Source organism: Zootoca vivipara, chromosome 1 (assembly GCF_963506605.1).
Source record: "Zootoca vivipara chromosome 1, rZooViv1.1, whole genome shotgun sequence".
NCBI lineage: Eukaryota > Metazoa > Chordata > Lepidosauria > Squamata > Lacertidae > Zootoca > Zootoca vivipara.
Genome location: NC_083276.1, coordinates 1468734 through 1496616, shown reverse-complemented (window position 1 = coordinate 1496616; position 27883 = coordinate 1468734). Strand labels below are relative to the sequence as shown.

The 27883-nt window shown below is 47.2% G+C and overlaps 3 protein-coding genes and 1 pseudogene across 3 annotated transcripts in view; 3 read left to right on the top strand and 1 right to left on the bottom strand.

Moving 5' to 3' along the window:
* FANCM (FA complementation group M) overlaps positions 1–18095 on the bottom strand; it is a 51980-nt gene extending 33885 nt beyond the window's left edge. The window contains exons 1-4 of the mRNA XM_060269067.1: positions 17618–18095; positions 15845–16017; positions 15007–15084; positions 13573–13731 (exon numbers count right to left, since the gene is read on the bottom strand). Coding sequence (XP_060125050.1) covers positions 13573–13731; positions 15007–15084; positions 15845–16017; positions 17618–18062 — 855 coding nt within the window. The 5' untranslated portion in view covers positions 18063–18095. The remainder of the gene's footprint in view (positions 1–13572; positions 13732–15006; positions 15085–15844; positions 16018–17617) is intronic.
* Positions 1500–9296, top strand: LOC118094975 (heme-binding protein 1). Its single transcript, XM_035135840.2, has 5 exons — positions 1500–1796; positions 4848–4939; positions 5812–5953; positions 6167–6350; positions 8433–9296. Exons 1-5 carry the CDS (start codon positions 1532–1534, stop codon positions 8602–8604), a joined length of 855 nt encoding a protein of 284 aa, XP_034991731.2. The 5' UTR covers positions 1500–1531; the 3' UTR covers positions 8605–9296.
* A 766-nt stretch (positions 18096–18861) lies between the features above and the next one.
* On the top strand, positions 18862–27699 carry FKBP3 (FKBP prolyl isomerase 3). The gene is made up of 7 exons (XM_035136094.2): positions 18862–19004; positions 21114–21215; positions 22207–22314; positions 23101–23236; positions 25152–25219; positions 26277–26374; positions 27486–27699. The coding sequence occupies exons 1-7, from the start codon at positions 18903–18905 to the stop codon at positions 27538–27540; spliced, it is 669 nt and encodes a 222-aa protein (XP_034991985.1). The 5' UTR covers positions 18862–18902; the 3' UTR covers positions 27541–27699.
* LOC118075650 (U6 spliceosomal RNA) lies at positions 20779–20878 on the top strand (annotated as a pseudogene).
* Positions 27700–27883: the final 184 nt, after the last annotated feature.

Sequence of the window (27883 nt, the reverse complement as noted above, 5' to 3'; positions counted from 1 at the left end):
AAAAGTGGAAAGGACCTAACAGAAGCAGAAGACATCAAGAAGAGGTGGCAAGAATACACAGAGGAATTATACCAGAAAGATATGGAGGTCTCGTACACCCCAGGTAGTGTGGTTGCTGACCTTGAGCCAGACATCTTGGAGAGTGAAGTCAAATGGGCCTTAGAAAGCACTGCTAATAACAAGGCCAGTGGAAGTGATGATATTCCAGCTGAACTATTTAAAATTTTAAAAGATGATGCTGTTAAGGGGCTACACTCAATATGCCAGCAAGTTTGGGAAAACTCAGCAATGGCCAGAGGATTGGAGAAGATCAGTCTACATCCCAATTCCAAAGAAGGGCAGTGCCAAAGAATGCTCCAACTACCACACAATTGCGCTCATTTCACACGCTAGCAAGGTTATGCTTAAAATTCTACAAGGCAGGCTTAGGCAGTATGTGGACCGAGAACTCCCAGAAGTGCAAGCTGGATTTCAAAGGGGCAGAGGAACCAGAGACCAAATAGCAAACATGCACTGGATTATGGAGAAAGCTCGAGAGTTCCAGAAAAACGTCTACTTCTGCTTCATTGACTATGCAAAAGCCTTTGACTGTGTCAACCACAGCAAACTATGGCAAGTTCTTCAAGAAATGGGAGTGCCTGATCACCTCATCTGTCTCCTGAGAAATCTCTATGTGGGACAAGAAGCTACAGTTAGAACTGGATATGGAACAACTGATTGGTTCAAAACTGGGAAAGGAGTACGACAAGGTTGTATATTGTCTCCCTGCTTATTTAACTTATATGCAGAATTCATCATGCGAAAGGCTGGACTAGATGAACCCCCAAGCTGGAATTAAGATTGCCGGAAGAAATATCAACAACCTCAGATATGCAGATGACACAATCTTGATGGCAGAAATTGAGGAGGAATTAAAGAACCTTTTAATGAGGGTGAAAGAGAGCGCAAAATATGGTCTGAAGCTCAACATCAAAAAAACCAAGATCATGGCCACTTGTCCCATCACCTCCTGTCAAATAGAAGGGGAAGAAATGGAGGCAGTGAGAGATTTTACTTTCTTGGGCTCCTTGATCACTGCGTATTTGAAGGGGGTGCTTTATTGCATTTTTCTCCGAGGTGGTGCACACACTATTTCTCCATTTCATCATCCCAACGACCCTGCGAGGTAGGCTGGTTGTGGCGGAAGAAGGAGACCATGCTTTCATTTCGGGGGGGGGCTTGCTCGGGGCCCCTTGGTACTGGGGAAGGGAGTGCCAATCACCCGATTGCCTAGGCAACGGGGCTGTGGTGGGGGCCACAGGCTTGCGCCCCAGCCGGGCACCTCAATCCCTGCAGGCTCCGTCCCCTTTTCCTCCCGAGTCCGACGCGCCTGGAGGTGGAGGGCGTCGCCGCGGCTGCCCGGACGGGCGGACAGGCCCCCTCCCCTCCGCTGGGCAGGGCAGCCAGCTCGCAGCTTAAGAAAGCAAGCGCCGCCCCGGGCGCGGGCACTTGCGAGCGCCAGAGCCGCCGCCGCCGCGCGATCCAGCCGGCCATGGAGGGCGAAGCGCGCACTTGCCGCCTGAGCGCCGATCCGGCCCCCCTCGGCGCCATCACGCTGGAGGAGCTGGAGAGCGCGAGCGACGGGGCGGCCGGCGGGGACGAGGCGGAGGCGGAGGCGGCGCCGGGGGCGGCCGGCTGCCCGGACTCGGCTTACGGCAGCAGCCTGGAGGACAACCCCGGCGACGAGCAGGAGCAGGAGCGCCTGCTGAGCTACTGGCAGAGCGTGGGCCGCGGGCACCGGGTGGACGTGCCCAGGGGTAAGCGAGCTCGGCTCCGGGACCAGGCGACGCGCTCTCGCCTCCTGCGCGGACAGGGCGCGTTTCGGAGCCGGGAGGGCTTCTGCGCAAAAGGCGCGTACTTAACTCGCGCTCCGGCCAGGCTAAGCCTCTTGCCGCAGTTTAAGGGGCTTTCGGATTTAAAAGGATTAGTTTTTTGGGGGGGGGGGAGCTGTTCGCCAGGGAGCGCTTGCAAGGAACGGGCTCCGCGGAACAGGAGCGTTACGAAGGGTTCCCTTCCCTGGCAGGCCGCCGGTCTTCGCTAGGTTTTTCCCATTCAGGATCAGGAAGAAGTTAATGCTGCTTTCAGCTTTGGTAGAGGGAATTTAAGCAAGGGGATTGAGCCGATGCCCTGAGGAAAGGCAGCAGCATTGGGGTTTGTTTTTGTTTTTCGTTTAGAGAAAAGGCAAGTGAGAGGCGACATGAGAGAAGCCTGCAAAACTAGGCATGGCAAGGAGTGGAGAGAGAGGAAAGTTTTTCTCCCTCTCTCCTTACAGTATAACTCAGACATCCCCAAACTGCGGCCCTCCAGATGTTTTGGCCTACAACTCCCATGATCCCTAGCTAACAGGACCAGTGGTCAGGGATGATGGGAATTGTAGTCCAAAACATCTGGAGGGCCGAAGTTTGGGGGTGCCTGGTATAACTCGTGGGCATCCAATGAGGCTGAATGTTGGAAGGTTCAGTACCGATAAAGGAAGGACTTCTTCACACAGTGCAGAGTTACACTGTGGAACTTCCTCCCATAGGACACAGGGAGGGCCACCAACTTGGATGGAATTAAATGAGGATTAGATAAATTCGTGGAAGAGGAGAGGCCTACCCATGGCTACTAGCCACAACGAGGCAGCAGTAGTTTTGAATGTCAGCTGGTGGACGCCACAGGAGGGGAGAGTGATGCTCATGTGCTCAAATCCAGCTTGTGGGTTCCCCACAGGCACCTGTTTGGCCACTGTGAGATGCTGGACTAGATGGGCCATCTGCCTAATTCAGCAAGCTCTTCTTGCGATTACAACAGGATGGCACCTGCTTCCACAAAGCAGAACATGGATACCATACTTTCTACCAAAAACCTTTTGCTACCTGCTCATTTGTGCTTGTCAGCATATTTCCAAGCCATGAAATTAATTCCTCCCACCATGGAGTTTCCAAAGAGTTCATTTGATGGAAGGGTGAGGAGAGATGGTGTGCCAAAGTGGTTTTGTGTAGGACTGTGCACTGGCCAGTGTTACCTTGCAAATCTGCAGTAGGAATTGCCTTGCTGAGTAAGACAACCACCGAGTTTAGCCCAGTAATCTGGCTACAACGGTTGATGTCCTGCCCAGCTCTGTAGGAGGAACACCCTCATACTATTTGCCCAAGCTAATATGATCTACTGTGGCTGGCAGCAGCTCTCCGTGGTCTTAGGGTAAAGAAAGGTTTTTTCACATCACCTTCCACCTGATCCTTTCAATTGGAGATGCCCGCAGGGATTGAACTTTCTGCATACAAAACAGATGCTCTAAGCCCCTCCCCAGAGATGATCATTGCCCCCAGCACCTGTAAATGTGATCTTTGGCGCTCCTGAAATTGGATGCTCCATCCTTGGCTATTACGATTAATATCTACTGACAGATACATCTCCCACTAATTGTTTAATCCTTTTTGAAAACCATCTTAAGTATACACACCCTGGCTGTCACTTAATGCTATTATTGGTTTGACATCACAGAACTACAGTACAGTGAAGCCTGAAGCTGGCCAAAGGTTTCAAAAATGCTCTGCAAGGAAACCCAGCAAGGAGTCTGGGGTGGTGGAAGCACATCAAATTAGGCCAATGGAGCGGGATACTCTGCCCATCAGAACTTAAGATCACAAAAAGTAGCGGTGAAGAGAAATGAGAACTGTTATCTACAGGGAAATAACAGACAAATGCTCTGGCACATAATGGTAAATTCCTGCTTACCACACTGCAAGTGGACATAAGCATCCAAGCTACCAGTACTTTGGGGTGGGAGGTGTTTACTGTACTACCTTCCACAAGGCAAAGACTGTCCAGCCACCTGACCTCAAGAGATGAATATATTCTATCATAACTCAACACACCTATGGCATAAGAGTCGTCCTACAATGAAAGGTTTAATGCAGGGGTCCCCAAACTAAGGCCCGGGGGCCGGATGTGGCCCAATCGCCTTCTAAATCCGGCCCGCGGACAGTCCGGGAATCAGCATGTTTTTACATGAGTAGAATGTGTCCTTTTATTTAAAATGCATCTCTGGGTTATTTGTGGGGCATAGGAATTTGTTCATATTTATTTTCAAAATACAGTCCGGCCCCCCCACAAGGTCTGAGGGACAGTGGACCGGCCCCCGGCTGCAAAAGTTTGCTGACCCCTGGTTTAATGGATGATCAGTAGCCCCTTGATGGGGTGTGTGTGTGTGTGTCAGAGAAGTCTTCCTCCAAGCCATGCCCAATTATTAAAACACCAATGAAAGCTCATTAAGGTGACAACAAACTGCTTCAGTGATGGTTGTAACACAGCCCACTCTTAAGCATTCGATGGCACAGCAAAAATCAGAGCCATATGAACCAAACTTGGCACCACCTGTTGCTTCTCCCCAATGAAGACAGAGAAGTGGTTTGAAGTTGGCTTGGTTAGCAACACAATTGGTTATAGTAATTAAAGGTTAGTCAATGCAGCAATCTTACAACTAGGGTCCTGTGCAGAGGTGTCATCCACACCAGTCTGTAATGTCCATGTCTTGGGACATATTTTCTGTGCTAATACATTACATTGAAGTAAAAGTCACATAGTCCAGTCAAAATAAGTTATGCAAATATTGCAATTAATTTTACTTTGGCATCAAAACAAAATTAGTTGGTTGTTCTTAAGTCCAATAAATACCAGTGTATCATGGAAACAAGCCTTTTCCGAACTGTGTTCTATTCTTACTACCTGTGTTCTATTCTCACTTACATAAGAATTTTCATATGTAAATCAGGCATATTTACTTCTATAAACATCAATTTAACAATTTTATCACGTTCTTACAGATATGGCAGAGCCAATCCAACAGCTGACCAGAAATAACCATCCTCAGGAGAGAGAAAGTGTTCCATTTGTTGTGATAGCCCGTAAAGAACAGGTATCATCTCTTCATTAAAATACACCTCCATGCATTATTGCAAGAGTGGGAAGAGAAACAGGCATGGCTTCTACTTTTGTATATCTAACAAGCAGTCAATTTTTAGTGAGTGGCAAGTGGTCCTAAAACTAGGAGTTTTTAAAAACTCTCTTTGTTCCTTCCCAATTTTAATTGTGCTCTAAAAAAAAATTGTTCCCTACCTAACATGTTCTTACCCTACTGCAGAGGTCTAAAAATGCATTTTTTTCTTACTTTAGATGATTAAATATAGAAATGCAACTTTAAATAATTCATATGTTTAAAATTTAAGCTAAATCCCCGCAAGACAGAGGTGCTGTTGGTGAGACGGTGTTCTGGAAGGGGGCTGTACCCTCCCAGAGGGATTGCATGCTCAGTTTAGGGGTGCTCACAAGTCATCATTGTCAATGGATGCACAAGTGTCTCAAAGGCATGAAGTACTGGTCAGCTAAGGCTAATATTCCCCACTGCCGCTTCCTCATGGAGAAAGGTAGCCTAGCCTTAGCTGTAGTCTGGTAACCCCTGGGTTGGATGAGTTATTCCCAGCCTAGCTGCATTCTGAAAGACCAGGAAGGCAGGTAGACTGTATATATTACATGTATGAACAAATTCTGTGTTATGAATTACCCTATCTAGCCATCACAAATATTATTTCTGAATGAATTCACCCCTTTCAGAAGCAAACTCACAGTCCACAACAGCGGTGGATGTTAAATACTGGTAGAAGTAAAAGCTTTCCTGAAGGCCCACCACCAGTCTGCCTTAGCCTTCCTTTAACTCTTTAACTCGCCTTAGGGTGGTGATATGTGGATAATAAATTATAAATAATAACAGGAACTTTTGAAAATTTACAGCTTGGGCATCTTCTTTATGAAAAACGCCACTATGAAAAGGCGAAATGGGCTTGCGTCAAAGTGCAAGAAAAGCAGTATGAACAGAGCATATGCCTAGGATTCATGAAGATTATGAGATACATTTGTCAGCAGAATTCATCAGGTAAATAGTCAACCGTCCGACACACATACTACATTATCTTTTGTTCTGACTGCACCACATTACTTATAAATGTGCCATTTGATCCTGCAAGGAGAATTCCCAAATGCAAAATTTCCGAAGATTGCTAAATTTGATTCCGCATGTGTGATTTAACTTCACAACTAGCTGACGGGTAATGTCAGGAAATTACTAATGACGATATGCTTTCCTCAGGCCTATACTTGGGGATGACTGTTCCCATTGCAACCATAGTTCACACCAGTGAGAGCACTCCAGGCATCACGAGATTTGTGACTGTAGCATATTACCTCCCCAGTGGGCTGCAAGAACAGCCACCTGCACCCAATGATCCTGATATTGTCATTGAAGAGTGGCCTCCAACCATTATTTATGCCAGGTAAGAATAAAAAGTTGCCTAGCTATTTAAGTGCCAGGGTGGATTACCTGAAAATCTCACCATCATGACACATTGTTTTCCATGGATTCATTCCAAACACTGAACAATTCAAAACCAAAATCCTCTCATCCAAATACTCAGCATTTCATGTTTACTTTTGCTTACTTAGAGTTCTGTCACTACAGTCAGTTCAGACTTAATGATCTTGGCTGAATAAATTCATGGTTTATTAGGCAAAGAATGTACTGAGCTGCTTTGCATGTAGTTACAGTACTAAGTTATAATTTTAAGACTACAAACACAAGCTGGAAGTAGCCAGAGCAAAGCCTTCATGCTCACACTGTCCTACAAACCTAACTGCGGCTTGAAATATACAAAGTGATACGGTTCCCTTGTGCTATTTAATCTTGGCTGTGAGTCCTGCAACAGCTGCTCCCTGCCTTGCTGGCCTTTTTCCACCTGGCCTGACTCCCAACTGCAGCAAAATCTGAGGCTGCTGAACAGAATCTTGAGCTGGAGTGATGTTTAGGGGTTGCTGGGGTGGGAGGCTATTGCTGTTAAAATGATGATGAAGGTTTGCACGTCATGCCAAACCAAGGCTTTGCATGTTGTCTGAACTGGTGCTCATGGTGAAACTCTTTCCTCACTAACCATGAGCTGTAGCCACAGTTTTTTCTAGCACCTGGAGAGGAGCAAAGCCCCTTTGACCTCAACTCTGGGAACTCTCACACTCCCAGTAAGCCTAGTTTGGCTTAGTGTGACAAACTAGGGCAGTGTGTGATTATAAGTAACTTTAATTTTAATTAAGCAAGGAGCAGTCTGAGACAAAACCAAGCAAGTATTAAGACCTTGTCAGCTATCTTGGCTCCAGGCTACACAGTGACTTGTGGATGTTTAAGTTGATGAAAAAGCAGGGTATGTTTAAGCACATTTGTATCCTGGTTGTTGTTGTTTAGTCGTTTAGTCGTGTCCGACTCTTTGTGACCCCATGGACCATAGCACGCCAGGCACTCCTGTCTTCCACTGCCTCCCGCAGTCTGGTCAAACTCATGTTCGTAGCTTCGAGAACACTGTCCAACCATCTTGTCCTCTGTCATCCCCTTCTCCTAGTGCCCTCAATCTTTCCCAACATCAGGGTCTTTTCCAAGGATTCTTCTCTTCTCATGAGGTGGCCAAAGTATTGGAGCCTCAGCTTAACGATCTGTCCTTCCAGGGAGCACTCAGGGCTGATTTCCTTCAGAATGGATAGGTTTGATCTTCTTGCAGTCCATGGGACTCTCAAGAGTCTCCTCCAGCACCATAATTCAAAAGCATCAATTCTTCGGCGATCAGCCTTCTTGATGGTCCAGCTCTCACTTCCATACATCACTGCTGGGAAAACCATAGCTTTAACTATACGGACCTTTGTTGACAAGGTGACGTCTCTGCTTTTGAAGATGCTGTCCAGGTTTGTCAGGTTTGACAGGTTTGACAAACCTGACAAACCTGTATCCTGGTACTGGGCTTCTAAAGCAGCTTAACTATAACTACCAACACACAACCCAACTAAAATCTCACTCATGAAATCACTGGATTGTATCCAACACAGAGTAGGGCAGCTCATTCAACTAATTCTCTTTCTCCCTCTTCTTCCCTGCAGCCCCTTGATACCCCCCAGCCACACTCAAAAACCTCTCCAGAGGGTCAAAGGTGGTTGCCCAGACCCTTTGTAGGAGCTTTGGGGGGGGCAGGAGGGGAAGGGGAAGATTGGCCATGCAAGTTGCCTTCTACTCACCCTAAGTTTATTTAAAATTCTATTCTATCAAATAGTTGTGTGGAAACAAGCATAAAGATCAACAAGCACCGAGAATGCTACATGGCATGCAGAATTCACCCTCTAATAATCTCAACCCTCTCCCCAGCCCACTTTTTATATATTTGTGTGCATGCACATACATCATATAAACCGAGAGATGGGTAGTTTCTAGCCTTTATGACTTCAGAGATCTTGTTGATGTCATGATCCCACTTTCAAATCTACAATCAAGGGATGACTATAAGTATAAAACAAATAAAATTTATTTTAAAATGGCTTGTTCACAGGGCTTTCACAGGAGTCACCAATGAAACGTCCATTGCAAGAGAAATTAATCTGCTGGCCGAACTTCTAGAGAGTCCTGAGCTGTGTTTGCAAGATACCTTCATAGTTGCAGGATACACGAATCCAGCTGCTACAAATCGACAGAACGAAATATGGTTTCTTGAAAGACCATAGCCGGCTATTTTTGAGCTACAAGACAACCAAGTTCCATTGACGGATCACCATGAAACACGCAGGTGAACTCTAGTCAGCTAGCTGGAATGATCAAGAATAATATGTAGCCATTAACTCTATAAAGCCTATTTCCTAAGAAAACATGAATATCACATTCCACCAGCATAGCCTGACAGACAAACCAGCTCCCTTCCTCAGCCATTAAGAAGGAAAACCTGGACTGTCTGTTGCCAGTTTTGAAGGGTTTATCCTAATTGTTGCTTCAGTTATGTGTAGTCACTAAGATTTTAAGCACTTTCAACAAAATTAAGACATAGGAGATATTCTGTATTAAGAGAAATAAAGCATTCTGTTCCCTTGGCGTCCCTCCCAAGTCTACAATTCTATGATTCCTCCCAGTATTTATTCTGACGTGCAAGAGTGCTTCACTAACTCAATGGTTTACTTTTGAAGTTGTAGGTAAAACTGCACAATTTCTGAACATTTTATCTGATGCTACACAATTGCCATTCGTTTGAGAGAGGCTACAGAGGTAGATCCACCCAAATGAACTGCATTGTCTGTAAGCAAATAATTCCCTAGCAGATGCTAACAGTAATTATTCCTCACTAGTGTCATTCAGCCCGTTTAGTAAATGGGCGCTAGCCGGGCGGGAACGGAGGGGAAGCCCTGGGACCGCGCAGGCGTCGCCTCCATCGCCACCTCCACCGGCGGGGATGTGCGTGGAGGGCCCCAGGCTCCCCCTGGGTGGTTTGCTGTGGCGGCAGGTGGGCGATTTGTGTGTGTGTGTGAGAGAGAGAGAGGGGGGGGAGAGGGAGAAAGGGAGAGAGAGAGAAGCGAGCGGGGCTTCTCTGGGATGCGCCGCCTGCACGAGCTAAGTGTGCATTGCAGCCAGGCTGGTGGCAAGTCTGCACTCAGGGTCACTGTGAAATAGGGAGGACTGAATGTATTTGGGGTGGGAAGGGTGGGGGGCTTGTGTGTGTGTGTGTGTGTGTGTGTGTGTGTGTGTGTGGTTTGTGTGTGGAGAGAGATGTGGTGGTCAAGCCACTCCGGCTCCAGCCTCTTTTATCAAAAGGTTGCTGTGGATCCTGTTTCCCTAAGCAACACCCAATAAAAGCCTCCATAAAAAATAAAAATAAAATAAAAGCGCAGCCGAGAGAGGGGCAGATGCAGACGGCTTTCTCTCCCCTCCGCCCCAAATGCTTTAATTTCCCCTCAAACGCGACCTGTCTGGACGGAGGAATCGAGGCGCTCGCTCGCTCGGCCGTCCGGAGACGGGAGAGCGCGTGAGGTAACCCTGGCCAGGCCCGGGAAAAGCCGCATCGCTGAAGCGTCTGGGAGGGCCCCAGGCTCCCCCTGGGTGGTTTGCTGTGGCGGCGGGCGGGCGGTTTGTGTGTGTGTGCGAGAGAGAGAGAGAGTGCTTCATTCAACGGCTTCGGTGGGGGGGGGGGCAAATCTGAAGGCGGCTTTATGTCCGTGACCCCACGGACACTGCTGCCACACACGCGGGGAGGGGAAAACAACGCTGGAAGCCTTTGAGAGTGGGGGAGGCCACGGCGGGGCCACGCCACCCCCACCCACCCACCCACCTCCGTCCGTCCCTAATGACACCATAGTGCCTCTCCCGCCCCGCAGCCTGTCACCCTCACCAAACTTTAAGGCTGAGGGCGGCGAGGGGACGGCCGCTGCTGCTGCGATTGAGGCACCCAGCTGCTCGTGTAGTTTGAGGAAAACCATTGCGAGGCCACCACCGCTACTAACCCGCCTCCTCACGGGCTGCCGCTGCTATTCCTCGCCGCCACCAACGACTCCTTCCCTCGGCAGCCCCGCCTCCTCAGCACCTGGGCCGCTCAGCCCGTGCTCAGTAGGCCACGCCCCTCCCCCCAACTCCTCTCCCCCCCCCTCAGAGGTACAGACCCAAGCGCAGAGAGGGAGGGAAGGCCGTGGCCCCGCCGCTCCTCTCACAGGCCAGGGAGGGTTGTGAGGAGGAGGCAGCGGACCAAGATGGCGGCATCGGGCGGCGGCGGTGGGAGCTGGACTGGGCTCCTCCTCCTCGTCTTGCTGCTGGTCGCGGGGGGGGGGGGGAGAGCGTAGGGGGAATGGGGAAAAAGCAGCTGCTTCCTCCTTGCGCTTTAGCGCAAGCACAATGAGGCGCTTGTCCAGCCGGGAGCAGCGGTTGGCGGCCACAGGGAAACGGCAAAGGGGTTGGGGGGAGAGCACGTGCATGCGTCCAGTCTCTGCGTCCAATCCCTGTGTCCGTGGGGCACATGCGCAGTAGCGCGGACACAGGGAATCTGGACGCAGAGACAGTTGCACTTTAATATATAGGATTATTACACAAGTTTATTTTTATAGATACAATGCTATTGTCTATTTTCTTCTGAATATGTACTATAGGTGAACAGAAATTGCTACCTCCTTTATCAACAGAAATAGTGTTTTATTGTATACATTGTTGGTATCTTGGCTGTGAGTCCTGGAAGACTTGTTCCCTGCCCTGCAGGTCTTTTTCCACTTGCCCTGGGAGGGCGATGCCCAGACTGACTCCAGCTACAAAAGCTGAGGCTGTTGAACAGACTCTTGGGTTGTGCTATTGTGAGGGTTTTGTTGGAGGTGGGGTGTTGCTGTTAATTTTTTGTATCTTTATTTTGGTTCATACAGTTTGTGTGGCAATTGTTCAGTTTGGCTGTGCACTTTTTGATGTTTTGTTTATTGTTCATGACTACTTTTGTTATATTTATAGCTATGTATTTTTTATATGTTGTAATCTGCCTTCAGCACAGTTTTAACTTTCCTGGCCCATAATCAAATAAAAGGATTGACTGATTTTTAATTTGAAGGATTATCAGAAGGAAATTTCACATTCTGAGAATACCATGTTTTTACTCATTTTGAAAGAGGCCATTATCCACTTAGCCAACTAGGATACAAAATGAAATCTAATTCAAGTCTAGAAATAATAAAGCTGGAATCCTAATTGCTAATTTACCTGTGCAAGATATACATTATATCTTGTTTACTGTTGGAAGCTGCCATGGATAAAACTTTATTGCTCTGTGTTATCTCAAGTTTATTATTTATTTCATAAATTTACACACTACTTGACTGCAACCTAAAAGCAATTTTGATATATTAGTTAAGTCACTGGCATCTTTTTCTAAAAAAAGTTAGCAAAGCTTCCAGGTGTACTTTTGTTGCTCTGAGTTTTCCCACTTATATTGGATACCTTCCTCTATTTGAAAACCACAGACAGAATTCTATTTTTTAAAAATAGGTAAAATTACATGTATTGGAAGAGGAACGCATTGTACAACCTGGATAATATGGCATAGATACTTTAATTTCAGCAAGTCTTATTAGATAGGAAATGGGCATAGAACTTGGCAATATGGTTGTCTAGGGTCACCTGGCCCTCCTCCCCAGTCAGGCGGGAGCATTGTAAAAGTTTCCTGCATTGCAGGGGGTTGGACTAGATGACCCTCAGGGTCCCTTCCAACTCTACAATTCTATTATTAAGGAACTTGGGTTATGGAGCAATCCTCAGAAACTATTTTAATTAGCCCACATGTCCCAGTCTTACAGAGCAGCTGCCACTATGTGCTTGTAAACTACCAACCTGGGGGTGTATCATACCAATTCCATTTAGCACCTACAAGTACAAACAAATTGAACAAGTGGCCTCTACAAGTTCTCTGAAGGAACTGCTCCTTCTGCAATAAATAATAATAATAATAATAATTTATTATGTATACCCCACCCATCTGGCTGGGTGGCTTCCAACAGAAAAATAAAATACAATAATCTATTAAACATTAAAAGCCTCCCTAAACAGGGCTGCCTTCAGATGTCTTCTAAAAAGCTGGTAGTTGTTTTTCTCTTTGACATCTGATGGGAGGGCATTCCACAGGGCAGGTCCCACTACGGAGAAGGCCCTCTGCCTGCTTTCCTGCAACTTGGCTTCTCGCAACGAAGGAACCGCCAGAAGGCCCTCAAAGCTGGACCTCAGTGTCCGGGCAGAACGATGGGGGTGGAGACGCTCCTTCAGGTATTCTGGACCGAGGCCATTTTGGGCTTTCAAGGTCAGCACCAACACTTTGAATTGTGCTCAGAAACGTACTGGGAGCCAATATAGGTCTTTCAAGACCGGTGTTATGTGGTCTTGGCGGCCGCTCCCAGTCACCAGTCTAGCTGCCGCATTCTGGATTAGTTGTAGTTCTGCAACTGTTCTCCCATCGGCCACAGCACCTGTCTTTAACCCTGCATAGACACGGAGCCTCAAGGTAGCTTCCACTAAAACACTTACAGAAATAAAACAAAACCTCTATAGAAGACAGTAAAAACCTCTGCATCACACTATTACTTGCTCAATGCATTTTGCTGTTTTGCGTGGCTTTTCGGCAATGATGGCTTTATTTCAAGACAGGCTCATCTGAGACTGAATCGAAAGCATTGCAACACCTCTGGGAAGCCGCCCACACACAAAAAGCAACAATGCCATTTGCATTTTTTCACCGCCTAAGAAAAACCAGGAGAATGCCCATAATCCCTAGGCTTCAGTGCTGCCAACACCCACCTGCCAACAGAAGATCCCAACCCCAGACTGGAGCTCTGAAAGCCACCTTCTCCTAGAGACAGGACCCACTTAAGGAAAACAGGATGGCAGTTTCCTGAGGTCCCCTCACTGCATTCTTACAAGGAAGCCAACACTAGAATCGTCCACTCAGATGTGATTTAGTGAGAGACTAAAAACAACCATCATGATCAGGTACCAGTAGCACTTGGAAAACAAATCCAAAAACAAAGCCAGTTACAAAAGCGACGCTGACCTTCTGTTTCACAGAATGAATGAAGACGCCTCATTAGAAGAATAAAAACAAGCTGCGTTCAACAAATGTTTCACCACCATTTCTGCTCTGAAGTCCTGCCTGCTGCCATTCTTACCCACTCAAGACCAAGTTTCTGACTCACCTTGATGTAAGCATTACGAACTTCAGCCAGCTCTTTCCCAAGTGGAACAACACATTTTTCAACCTGTCGCTGGTGAGTGTAAGGCTGGATATCAGGAGAATCTTCAGTACATAGTTCTATGTGTGAAATCAGCAGGTTGGAAATAACTTGTTGCACAGCCTGCAAAGAAATGGTAAAAAGTTACCATCTGACTCTATTTTACTTAGCATCAGGTTAGTACAGTAAAAATAGGGGCATACAGTAGCACCTCAGGTTATTTAGTTGGTCTCTAAGGTGCTACTGGAAGGAATTTTTTAATTTTGTTTCGACCTCAGGTTACGTTACCCTCAGGTAACAAACTTCAGGCTGTGAAAGCGGCAAACCCGGAAGTGCTTCACTACGTGCACATGCACAGAAGCAGTCTACTACCACGTGCATGCGTATAACAGTGATCCTCAGGTTGTGAAAACCTCGGGATCTGGCCGGACCTCTGGAACTGATCCCGTTCACAACCGGAGGTACCACTGTAGTTGAATGTAGATACTATATGTTATTATATTTTTCACTGTATCAGGGGTGTCCAACTTCCAAGAGACTGTGATCTACTCCCACTATAAATAAACTGGCAGTGATCTACCCATTGGAATGACCAGAGTTGTTGAGCTTTTTTTGGAAAGAAGGACCAAAGTTGTTGAGTTGTTGGACAGGCCTGCACTATATCATGTAACATTTACATCCCTAGGTTAGATTAATAGTATTATCACAAGGACACAAGTCCAGCATCCTGTTCTCACACCCGCCAACCAGTTGTCCCAAAGGCCTTGAGCAGGACAAAAGCACTCTCCCAACTCTCCATTCCCAGCAGCTGGCATTCAGAGGTGCCATTGATGGTGCAAGTGGAACACCAGCTGACTGGGGGCTTCAGCAAGATTTATTTATTATTATTTATTGAATAGAATCATAGAGTTGGAAGAGACCACAAGGGCCATCCAGTCCAACCCCCTGCCAAGCAGGAAACACCATCAAAGCATTCCTGACAGGTGGCTGCCAAGCCTCCGCTTAAAGACCTCCAAAGGAGGAGACTCCACCACACTCCTTGGTAGCAAATTCCACTGCCGAACAGCTCTTACTGTCAGGAAGTTCTTCCTAATGTTTAGGTGGAATCTTCTTTCTTGTAGTTTGAATCCATTGCTCTGTGTCCGCTTCTCTGGAGCAGCAGAAAACAACCTTTCTCCCTCCTCCATATGACATCCTTTTATATATTTGAACATGGCTATCATATCACTTACCCAGAGGTTTCAGGGCAGTTCACAGAAGAGATACATAGAAACCACAAAATATATAATAAAAATAACCCAATAACACACCCCTCCTAAAGAGAGCCACATTTTCAATGGGCATAGGATGTAAATACAAGCCCCTTCAACCCCCTTGGATTAACAGGACTTGAATTACCTTTGTGTCACTGCCAGGAGTGGCACTTAGAGCCAAAATACGGAACTGCCGTGTATATTTGCATAATTCTTTCACAACCTGAAAATGAAATAGCTTTCATCACCACTGTTATGCTACTGTAATCAAAAAACAAATTTCAACATGACAGGCTCCCAAATGGCATGTCCTCCTAGTTCACGCCAAAAGCTCATCTAGGGCAGCATTTTATTTATTTTTCATTGGCTCACTGTTTCTGGCATACGGGGGCGAGTGGGCGGGGAGAACAAACAATATCTCCTGGATTGGATGCAACGCTAATCCAGGGTTCGCGGTTGGTTTATTCTATATGCTAAGAGAAAGAGACCAGCAGCACAGAAAGCCATGTTGCTTGCAAAGCTCTACTTGTTTACTGTGACCTGTGAACTGGGGGTCGAGACAGCTAGCTTTTGCTTCCCAGTTAAATCACAGGACCTCAGAGCCATCTAGAGGCACAAGACAGGCATCAATCTGCTACTAAACTTCTTGTAAATATAGCAATAAGAAAACCCCAAAGTATAGTGCTTTTTTCAGCATATACAGCGTATAAAAGACTTCAAGTTAAAAACCACCTTTCAGGACACAAACTTCATTTTCCCACTACTCTTCAGAATGGATTACCTGGAGACTCCAAAACATTATTCAATCACGAACCGACTAGGCTGGTACAAAATTAACAGCAACTAAAATGTTTTCTTGATCCCCTAGTTTCTTACATACATACATAAATCCTCAGAAAGGCAACATCAAACCCTTTACCACAGATTATTTAAATTTATAGTTATACATTTATTATGTTTCAAGTTGCAAAGAGTCGCCCTACCTGACAATAAGCATGATTTCCAAGAGCTCTGTGGGCTTCATCAATAACCAGACATTTAATTTTCACTGCAGGACACACTCCGCGGAAAAGGTCATTTGCCATTATCTGAGGCGTAAGAAAGAAAACCCTCTTATTTTCCCAGATTTCTTTCCTATCAGCCACTTGGGTCCCTCCTGAAACAACATAAGCAAGCATTTAGAAAGGCACCTAAAACCCCACTATGGTTTCACTGGCAATTCACAGAAAGGCCACGCTTCAGCAGTGTCTGCTGCCAACAGATCCATTCTTACACTTAAATCAAAGGGTCCAAAATAAACAAACAAAGGAGTCCTTACATTTCTAGCCAGAGACCAGTTTTCCATGTTAGAGCATCTTGGAGTAAAGGGCAAAATATGGCACATATCACATGTGAAAGGAAGGCATTGGTCCATATGCTTATTGTGAACTGCCCTAGGACTAAATCTGGCCAAGGGAAATCCCTTCTAGCTCTTTAATTCTTTGATTTATTTATTTTAGCAGATATTCCCTTGCCTACCTTTGCAGTGCCTGAAAACCACCAGGTCCTGCATCCACAGCAGTGGCCAGAGGAGGAGTGACCGCTGGGAGGAGCACAGAGAAGAAACGCCCTGCTGGGTGCCTTCCTCTGCCCCAAACGTGTCCCTCCCGCATCCACCTCTAAAGCCATGACAGGTGCTGCAGCTCTCCAGCCACTTGCTTTTATTCCGCCACTGTCTCCAGAGACAGATGGGTGCCGCAGGAATGTTTAACTGTCTTTTTTTAAAAAATAATAATAATTGCTTCCCCCTCCCCAGGTTTTTAGCTGTTCTTAATTTTCTTGACAAAACTGCAACCCCGCCTGGTGATCCAGGCAGTGGTATTTATAAAAATTTCAAATAAAGTTTTTCATTTTTCACCTCATTTCATGTTTAATACACATGCGCAATATGCACTGGCAATTTCTGCTGATTAAGTTATGATTCCCACCATGTTCTGTGCATGTTGGGAACCTGTGTTACCGTATGTGTAGCCATTTGCACCATGTAGCAACTTCTGTTCTAGCTTACAGCTGCATCTTTGTGATTCACATATTAGCTGTATTTCTGCCCAAATTTCGGGGGGGGGGGGAGGCAACTTGCAAAATCATCCGTTTCATAAAGCAACATGTTGCCATAACTTCTCTATTAGAAGCACACTCAAGGATTTACAGGGGTACACATTATCACATTTTTTGCAGCCCTCTGGGCCACTGCCACGTTATTGCATAATTAATTTGGTCAGAGTTTAACTAAATTAACAACCACAACAACAACAACAACCATAGTTACAGGTAGGCAGCCAGCCGTGTTGGTCTGCTGTAGTCGAAACAAAATATAAAAAAAAATCATTCCAGTAGCACCTTAGAGACCAACTAAGTTTGTCATTGGTATGAGCTTTCGTGTGCATGCACACTTCTTCAGATACTTCTGATAATAACAATAGTACGTAATTTCTGGGACCTGGGACCTCCCGCCACCTGCCTAATAATTCCTGGGACCTGTGAGGAGGCCCATCCTTGGGCTCCTGCCACCTGCCTCTTTATAACAAACAATAATAAAGCCGCTTAATAATAATAGTACAGTAATAGTAATCCCTGGGACCTGTGAGGAGGGCCATCCTTGGGTTCCCCCCCCCCACCAGCCTCTTTACAACAACAACAAGAGTAATTCCTGGGGGGAGGGGCGTGATGAGCCCTCCCTCCCTCCCCCCCCCGCTGCTTTCCCTTCTCCCCCTCACCGGTGAGGGCGGCCATGTGCCCGGCGGGGATGGCCATGAGGGCGGCGCAGGCGTCCCTCTGCTGGGCCACGAGGGGCTTGGTGGGCGCCAGGAAGAGCGCCTTCCCTCCGGGGAACCAGCGGTAGAAGTTGCCCAGCACCACGGCCGCCACCAGGGTCTTGCCCAGCCCCGTCGGCAGGCACAGCAGCGTGTTCTGGAAGAGCGCCGCCCGGGAGGCCCGGACCTGGTAGCCGCGCTCCTCCACGCCGGCGCCGCACGGGAACAGCCACACGGAGCCCGCCGCGCCGCCCCCGAAACCGCCCGGAGAAGGAGGGCACAAAGGCCCCGGAGCCGGCGCCTCCTCGGACACGGCTTCTTCGGGGGCCTCCGCAGCGGCAGGCGGCGTCCCCCACACCTGGAAGAGCGTCGCTTGCCGGTCGCTCCGGCCGCCCCCGCGGCCCCTCATGCCGCTGCCTTCCCTTCACGAGCGGGTCCCCTCAGGGAGCGGCGGGCAGAGTAGCCGCCATCTTGAAACGGCCGCTCGGCCGCCCTCAAAAAGCCGCGCCATGACCGCCCCGATGGGCTGCGCCCCGTGATTGGCTGGATGGCCGCCTGGGCGGTGTTTCCCGGAGGCTCACGTGGCACGGGTGAAAGGGGAGCCTGGGAACGCTTTCCTCCTGCGCATACGCTGAGCGCATCATCGTGACGCCATATGAACTTTATTTTATAAAGAAAAATATCTGCAATAGTAATTCTTTTTTTAAATTGCTTTTTATTTATTTTCCAACACGACAAAAATCACACACACACACACACACACACACACATATATATATATATATATATATATATATATATATATATATATATATATATATATATATATATATATATATATATATATATATATATATATATATATAGTGTGTATGTATGTAGGCATCACAGCAATTCAGTTACCCATAAAAACGTTACATGGATACAAAGCTTCGGATAGATATCCATTCATTTCCTCCTTATGCATCCCCGCTCCCTCCCTCGCAGCCTCCTCTACATATTATATATCTATGGACCTCTGCAGAGGGCAGAGCTGCACTAATAGCGAGACCACGACGGTCCTACCCAGCATGCATCAGGGGTCCCCTTAAGAGGCTCTGCCATTGGCCGGCCCTCCCACCCGCGCGGACTACATTTCCCAGCATGCCGAGCGGGCGAAGCTGCGGCGTATCGCTCCCGCGGGTGCGCTGGGTAATGTAGTCCCGGCTTCGTGAGGGAGCCCTCGCTTGTGTGAGGAGGAGGCGATGCCATGGCGGCCCCCGTGCGGCCCTGGAGCCCCGAGGAGCTCCGCGGAGACGCCCTGCCCAAGAAGGAGATCGTCCGCTTCCTGCAGGAGCAGGCGGCGCACAAGGTGGGCGGGCGGCGGGAGAAGAGGAGGGCGCTCGCTCGGCCTCCCTTCACACGTTCGCGGGGACACGCGGGGGGCGGAGGGGCCGCAGAAGCCTCTCTCTCGGCTAGGGCGGGAGACGCGTGTCGAGCCGCCTCCTGCCCCCGACACGCGTGCTGGGAGAACGTCTGAACGCGCGTCTCCCTCTCCCGCCTTCCCTTTTCCTTCGACCTCGTCGCGCGCCACGTGGAGCAGAATCGTGGGGTTGGACGGGTCCCCCGAAGGTCATCCAGCCCACCCCCTGCCATGGAGCCTGCCCGCCCCCTTGGCGTCACCAGCGCCCCGCTCTGGCCAGCCGAGCTCCTGCCTTCCACCGCTGAATGGCTCTTGCTCATGGTGGGGCAGTCAAATAATATTTATTAATTTTCCATTTAAACATATATAATCACATCATTATTATTCACTTTCCTTCTTTTGCTCTTTAGATCCTGTCGACTTCCTTCCCTCCTACTGCTTGGCTTTCAAAGCTAACCTTTATATCACAGCATTTTATATATTTTCCAATTCCAATATAACTCATGACTAAATACCTCAAAATTTAAATAACTCTAGGAAGGTATAAAAAAAAATCACCTTGCAAGTCTTCACATAACTCTGCTAGTGTTGTTAATTGCTTACAATGATCTTTCAAATATTGTATAAATTTACTCGTGTCTTTTTCGAATACTTGATCACGCTGGTTTCAGATTTTTCCCGTCAGCTTTGCCAGTTCCACAAAGTCCATCATTTTCATCTGCCCCTCTTCTTTTGTCTTTGTGCGGCATTCAAAGCTCCCCTCCTTTTATTATTTTAAAATAAAGATCCCCCCAAAAAAGAAATGAAGGGACCAAGTGCCCCCCAAGTTTCAGCAGCCAGTTATGAGCCCCCCACCCCGCTTTGCAGACAGAAGGCCTGAGGCGGCTGGGAAGGTTCCTGCCCGAAACCCTTGCGGGCTGTTGCTGCCAGTCAGAGTAGATAGACAACAGTGGGTCCGAACTCTGGGCAGAGCAGCTTCCTGTGTTCATGGATCTGCGCTGGCAAATGAAGTCGCTCCTGCCTTTGCTTTCATCTGTAAGCCACCTTGAGTTGCCGACGGGAAAAGGCAGGGCGTCAATAAATGTCAGGTGGGGTTTTGTTTGATTGCTGGCCTTCTTTTGTACCTATAAGCTTGCAAGAAATACTCTTGATCCAAAACAGCCTCTGGTTGAGGACTGGGACGGAGGTCTCCCTTGCAGGGGATCCCTCTGGGTTGGGGGTTGAGGGGAGGGAGGGGAATCCCAAGGGCAGCACTGACTCTCTCTCCTTTTATTATTATTATAATATTTATTAATTTTCCATTTAATAACGGTATATTCACATCATTATTATCCACTTTACCTCTGTGGCTCTGTAGAGCCTATCGACTTCCCTCCCTCCCACCTCGTGGCTTTCTTTATTAACCTCTGTATTATAGCATTTTGTACATTTTCCAATTATGATTACACACATTGCAAAATATCTCAAAATTTATATAAATATAAAATTTATCATTACAAGTCTTCAGACAACCCTGCTAGTGTGTTGTTAATTGCTTACAATGCTATTTTAAATATTGTACAAATTTACTGCAGTCCTTTTGGAATATTGATCACACTGGTTTTGGATTTTTCTCATCAGCTTCGCCAGTTCCGCAAAGTCCATCATTTTCATCTGCCCCTCTTCTTTCCTTGGTACTTCTTCTTTCCATTTTTTGGCTAAAAGAATTCTCGCCGCTGTTGTTGCATACATGAACAGCGCAAATACTAAAGTTGGAACGATACAGAGAAGATTAGCATGGCCCCAGCACTGACTCTCTGTCCTGGGCTACCACTGGGTTGTGTTCAGGGTTTATAGTTTACCACCAGTGCATGGCCACAATGTATTACTACCTGCGAATGCCCATGTGAGATTTTCGAGCTTTGTTGGAAGAAGAGGCTTCGGTTGATTTCATTCATTGGATGTGGTCTGGTTCAAGCAGAGTATTCCACTCTGTAACTTGCACTTTCCATAATCCCAAGAGTGACGTGACTCCTTTCTTTCCCAGTATTGAACTAACTCTCTTGGTTTTGCTCTTAGTTCCTGTCGGAGCACAAACTACTAGGGCAGATAAAAAATGTGGCCAAGACAGCCAGTAAGGAGCAGCTGATCACGGCATATAATGAGCTCTTTGAAACCAAGGTAGGTACCCTGGCTTGTCTGAACAGATCTTATTACTAGAATCTTTGTGACTAAGGTTCATAATAATCAAATTTATTACCTGCCCTTCACTAGCTGGTCCCAGAGCAGCTTACAACAATTAACAAAATCAAAATTAAGAAACAGTTGCAGGGTGATTGATGCAGGTTAGGAGTGCCTCTCTTTTTGGCTCAGTGCCTCTCTCTAGCCTTTTTTATGAGGTGGATCACTAAAATTATCCATCACTGGTAGCACCTTGGAAACAGAACAAATGCTTTACTTTTCTCCTGCATCCTGCAGGGCTAGGAGAGACCTCTGCCTTCAGCCCTGGAGAACTGCTGCCATTCAGAGTGGGCGGCATGAGGCTTGATCCGTATATGTTCAGATATTATTGAGCATTGAAATGCTCTTTGTGTATCAAGTTGTTTTTAACTGAAATGTAAGAGGTTTAACTTCAGCTGGGGAAAGGTAGAAATGGGCTCCCGATATTACACAAGCACTATTTAAAATAAGCTATGACACAAACCCCCTTTCAGTAGCCATTGATAGTGATGGGGAGAGGGAGATAATATGTCCTTTGTAAAAACCTGGTAATTATTTGCTGTGGATCAATATAGTTAACCAAATGACTATGAAGGCCCAGTATAGGGTGGTGGAGCTCTCCAGGAAGCTCAGCCATCAGCGTTTCTGTGCTCATTTGTGCAGTCTGCTTGTTGGTTTGGTAGTCAGTATTGTAGGATCTGTGGTTTGTGGCATTTTCCATAAGTCTTTTCCCTGCAAGTTAAAGCTCACTGTGGCCTGTGTGGCTCGGCTTCCTTCCTTTATAAGGTATACAAAATGATATGAATCATATTTCCTTTGCAATGAGTATGCAAGAAGAGTCTGCTGGATCAGGCCAATGGCCTGTTTGGCCCAGCATCCTGTTCTCACAGTGGCCAACCAGATGGCTCTGGGACAGGAATTCATTCACAGATGAAATATATTTCCTTTCTAGAGATTTAAGTGTACTGAGAGTCCAGAGCATGTAGCAGAGCAAGTGAAAAATGTCAAGATTGATGAAGAGAAACCCAAGGAGACAAAGCCTGAGGAAGCTGTGGATGAGGTAGGTGAGGAGAACAATCAGGTATGCTTTGCAGACTCTGGCTGGTGGGAAGGGGCAGCCCTTGCAGGAATGTAAGGGAGCAGGCAAAGTGGGCAGGAGGGGGTGCACCTCTTCTGGACTTAGAAGAGCCACTTCAGAATTTCAAGATCTTCCTCACCAAGAAAATGCAGTGTTGTAATTGTGGGAACTGTTCTCCAGAAAGTGCAGCTGTGTGCCTAGAAGTCCCAGTTCACACCCTGCACGAAGGGTTTGAATGTCTGTATTGGAACTAGCTGTCGGTTCCATTTGCAATTTCCTCCAGAGGATTCTGTTCCCTTGGAGATTGATCAAATCCATTTTCTGGACAGGCGACCTTTAATCAGGCAGACTTCAGCGCATATTCTAAGAGCTCAGAATTTAAGATCCTCCCTGAACATATCCATAGAGTCTTAAGTGATTTACTTCGCAATCCGACGCACATCCTCACAGAAATAAGTCCCATTGTATTCCACAGGGCTTACTCCCAGGAAACTGTGTATAGTATTGCAGGCTTCACCCTCTTGTTGCCCAGTGTAGGTCATGCTGCACATCATTTTGTGATCTCATCCACTAGCTGTGTGGAGCATTGTGTTCAGTCATATTGAGGCTTTAATATTAAATAGCAGAGCTAATGTTTGGCTCTTTCCTTTCTGCCTTCTGAAGTCATGTCTTCATTGTCTTCTGTGCCATGCTTTGGTCAGCTTTTGTACCTTTTGGAACATTGAGAGTTGGAGCATGACCCTTGTTTCTTCCCTCTTCCCATTTCAGGGCCCCCCAAAATATACAAAGTCAGTACTGAAGAAGGGGGATAAAATCAACTTTCCCAAAAAGGGTGATGTTGTTCACTGTTGGTATACAGGGAAGCTGCAAGATGGAACAGTCTTCGATAGTAATATTCAGACAAGTAAGTGTTCAGAAAAGGTGTCATTCCTCTTCTTCACAGAGGTAGGGAAGCTGTGGGCTTTAAAGACCAGAGTAGCTGTGACTGAAGACACAGCTTTATTTTCTCTCATTTATACCCCACCTGTCTTCTGCCGCAGAACCCAAGTCCCTGACTCGACACAGACCTGCCTACCTTCAGCCAGGTGGTGGCCTTGTGTGCCTACAGAGCATCTTCTGCGAACACAATGCAGCAGATGTGTTGCCTGTGAAGTGAACGGGTCTTGCACAAGGCAACGCCTCTGCTTCTGGGCTGCAGTTTGCTTTTTCCCCCCTTCCAATCTGGGGATTCCAGTTTGCATTCCCCGTGGATTCTCGAGGGCATGGTCTGTTTAGCACTGGGGAATCAAATTTTGCATTCTGACAGATGGGTTGGACCTGAAGGAACTTGAGTCTCATTGTCTGAATGAAAAAGAGATTTCTGTGATTTCTTCCTACTCTCTCTCCCCGCCCCCCATCAACAGCCCACGATGCTGTCACATTCCATGTGCTCCTAGTTGGGTCTCTGACCTTCAGGACCAGCTCTCCCAGGAGCTGCAGTGGAGAGAAGGAAGCAGAGAGTCCTATTCCATGAGCAGTGTTCCACATAAAGGATTGTAGCCAATGTGATGTGTTCAGTGTGTCTGTATTGACACATGTATGTACAAATATGTACACACAAACGCACACACGTTACTCATGGGCACAGTTAGAACTTCTTCCTGAAGTCCTGGAGAACCACTGCTGCCTGTCACTATAGAAGACAATTCAGACCTAGATGGTCCAGTGGTCTGACTCTGTATAAGGCAGGAGTTTCCTGTGGTCCCCTGTTGCCACCTCTGCATGTCTGCTTGGCCTCTGGCCCTATCTAGAACTACCCAAAGACCTGGGTATTTGGGCGGATCAGGGGTGCCCTCTTGCCCTCAGGATTGTGGGTGCCTGCCACCTCAATGTGGATGTGCGAGCGATGTCACACACCCAATGTCTGTGGCTCCTCTTCCTCCTCCTCCTCTCCACAGCTAGTGAGGCAACGTTTTCCATGCCTGAATCCCCCACCCCCCTGCCCGAAAAGGATGCCTCGCTGGTTGGCTGCAGAGGGCAGAGCTGAACTGCTTCTCTCTTGGAGGTAGTGCTGGCTTTTCTCATTGACTTTGTGGGTGCTTGCCCCCACAATTGTATTATTGTGGGTGCCCAAGCACCCACGGCCCCCTGGAGTTGGCTCCTATGGTGCGGATGTCTCTTTCTCAGCACAATTTAGGGAGCCTTTGTTCAGTGCAAAATGCACTGAAATATAGTAGACGGAAGCTGTTTCACATGTCGCTTGCCTTCCAGTGCATCTTGCACCAGAGAGGCTGCACCAACAGGCTTCCAAAGGAGAGTGTGATGGAAATCAATCACAGTGTTTCTCAGTCTTCCATACTCCTTTTATACACTAAACGTTTAGCAAACTGGGCTTTGACTGAGAAACCCCTTTCTTGACAGTTACGCAGAGTGGTGGGAGTTTTGTAGTCGTTAAGCAACTATCAAAACAGCTCCGTTCCTTAGTTGGAATGGCTGCCTGCTTGTGACCAGGCTAGTCTTGCCCCCTAGTTACCTAGTGAATTTGCGTTACCTAGAATGTGGATGACTCCTCAGGAATCCTTTCCCAAAGCAGTGCTCAGTGGGACCACCTTTTGGTATTATTCTTGCATGTTTTTAATATTTGTTTTGTGTCTAAGTTGCCTTGAGACCTTTGGGCAGAAGGCAAACTTTCTCATTGCCCTTGTCCACCAGCGATACTTTCCGGGTGGGGAGTTGTAGTCCGGAACATCTGGAGCGCACCAAGTGGGGGGAAGGCTGGTGTAGAGCAAGAAGCCAGCTGGGAGAGGGATAAGAGCTCCAGAATGTTGGTGTTGTTTCAGGTTCAAAGAAAAAGAAAGCGGCAAAACCACTGAGCTTCAAAGTCGGTGTTGGAAAAGTGATACGAGGCGTGAGTATGCTGGTGGAAGGGTGGGCGGGTGTTTGGGCTGGCCCACCCACCTCCTGTGCCCATCGATCAGGGAGGAGCTCCTGTTGCCAGGCAGCTGTCAGGCCATTTGCTTGAATCCTCCAAGAGGAGAAGCTGATGCATGTTGTCTTGTCAGCCTTCCTCCATAGCACACCTGACAAAATTCATTTTCCTTTCCCATGCCCAGTGGTGTTTGCATCAGAGCCCATTGAAACAAGATGGAGGGAGGGGGTGGGGGTGTTAAATGTTTTACCTGAGCGCAGGTTAGGATGATTGGCATTAAGATGACTAAGTGTATACAGCTGTGGCGTGTGGTCTAAACCACTGAGCCTCTTGCGCTTATTGATCAGAAAGGTCGGCGGTTCAAATCCTTGCGACGGAGTGAGCTCCTGTTGCTCTGTTCCAGCTTCTGCCAACCTAGCAGTTCGAAAGCATGCCAATTCAAGTAGATAAATGGGTACTGCTGAAGGTAAATGGCATTTTCATGCACTCTGGAACTCGTCACGGTCCTCCGTGCACCAGTAGTAGTTTAGTCATGCTGGCCACAAGACCCGGAAAACTGTTTGTGGGCAAACACCGGCTCCCTCGGCCTGAAAGCGAATTGAGCGCCACAACCCCATAGTCGCCTTTGACTGGACTTAACCACCCAGGGGTCCTTTACCTTTTTTTTTTACATATCCTGCATCAGTCTGTCTCTACATTTCTGATGAATCTTAAAGCACTAGAATGCATTCATTAAACATGGTATTGCGGCAATTCATCTGAACCAGATTTTCAATAAGACCTCTTGTAAAACATTTAACCTAAAAATGCTGGCTCTCTAGTCCTCCTCAAAACACAAACGTCTTAGCCGGCTTCTAAAAGATGCTCACCAGGACTTTAATGTGTATGGATCTCTGCTGGAGTTCTTTAACTTAACCAGCAGAGGGAACTTGCTCCACTCACCTTTATTGTTTCAGCTTATCTTCTAATAGCCCAGGTCAAAAACATTCATTCCAGCCTGTTTCTCAGGTAGATTTGGGGTTTCTTTGTTTTTCAGTGGGACGAAGCTCTGCTGACCATGAGCAAAGGGGAGAAGGCTCACCTGGAAATTGAACCGGAATGGGCTTATGGGAAGAAAGGGCAGCCGGATGCAAAGTATCCTTGCAAAGTATGCCGCTGAGCAGTCTACTAATCTGATGGAAAAATGTGGGTGTGCAAAATTCTCTGGCTCAGAAAGCTAGGTGCTGGTGCAGGAATTCCCTAGGTCCAAGCATGGGGCAAAGTGCATGTAAGAATATCAGAGCCTGCCGGATCAGGCCAGTGGCACATCTAGCCCAGCAGCCTGTTCTTACAGTGGCCAACCAGATGCCTCAGGATTCAAGTCTGAGGCTTCTCTCCTGATGTGGCCTCCAGCACTGCTGCTCCAACTGTGGAGGGAGAGCACAGCCATTATGGCTAGTAGCCCCCCTCTTCCATAATTTTTGGGGAGCATGGGATGCAAACGGGCATCACCAGCACTCTTTCCACAAGGGCAAAGCACAGCTCTGACACTAAATTGGTCAACTGAATCCCTATGTGCTGCCAAATAGAATGTGATCCCTAAAATTGGGCATGGCGACAGTGCCAAGATGTTTGAAGATGAGGCAAGAGGATCTGGAAATAAGGAACTGAACAGGCAGGTACTGAGGGAGGCTAGAGCAGGCATCCCCAAACTGCGGCCCTCCAGATGCTTTGGCCTACAACTGCCATGATCCCTAGCTAACAGGACCAGTGGTTGGGGAAGAAGGGGATTGTAGTCCAAAACATCTGGAGGGCCGAAGTTTGGGGATGCCTGGGCTAGAGCATTGCATTTCCCCTTTCATGTGACAATGCTTGCTGCAGCCCAGTCCATGTGGTGTGTCCCATGGCCGGCAATTGTAACTGAAGTTGTTCTGGAACAGAGTCAAACTCTGCCTATCTAGTTTTAAGTACTTATGTGTTCTCCACAGTGACTGAATTTTTAAAGGAAAGGCGATGCCAACTCTATACCGGACAGATCATGTACCTGAACTTTGTGGGGGGGGGGAATGTTATATAGCAGGTCTTCATCGGCTAATTATAGGATATGTAACAACAAACAATTGGCAAATGCTTACTACATTTTGCTCCTCCCTCCCTATTCCTGTGAACTTTGTTTTCAGAACTGCCATCCTGACCTCAGAGTGCTTGAGTGAGTTGCAAGTGTAACTTGTATTGTAGAATGAATCCCTTAACTTGCATACTTTAGAATTCCACCAAATGCAAAACTTTTCTTTGAAGTGGAACTGGTGGATATTGAATGATGGGTTGCTCCTCTTGGCCCCATGTCTTTGAAAACTGTGAAGATGCTCTTGGAAGTCCAGGAAATGTGTTTGTGGCCTTGTTTCTCACACAGCAAGGGTGGGATGGCTTTTATTCTAGTTGCTGTGTACAGCATCACTTTAACTAAAGACTGGTTTATATACATGGCTCTGACTGTCATTGGCCATCTGTGGCTGTTGGTTGTTTTTTTTTTTACTTTGGCACACCTTTGAAAGGTAGTTTCATCCAACAGCTCCCCCCTGGTGCAGTTGTCATAACATTTGAAGATGTTCAACTTTTTCTGCTATGGGGCAAGGAACACTTCTGAAAATCAGTTGACGGAGG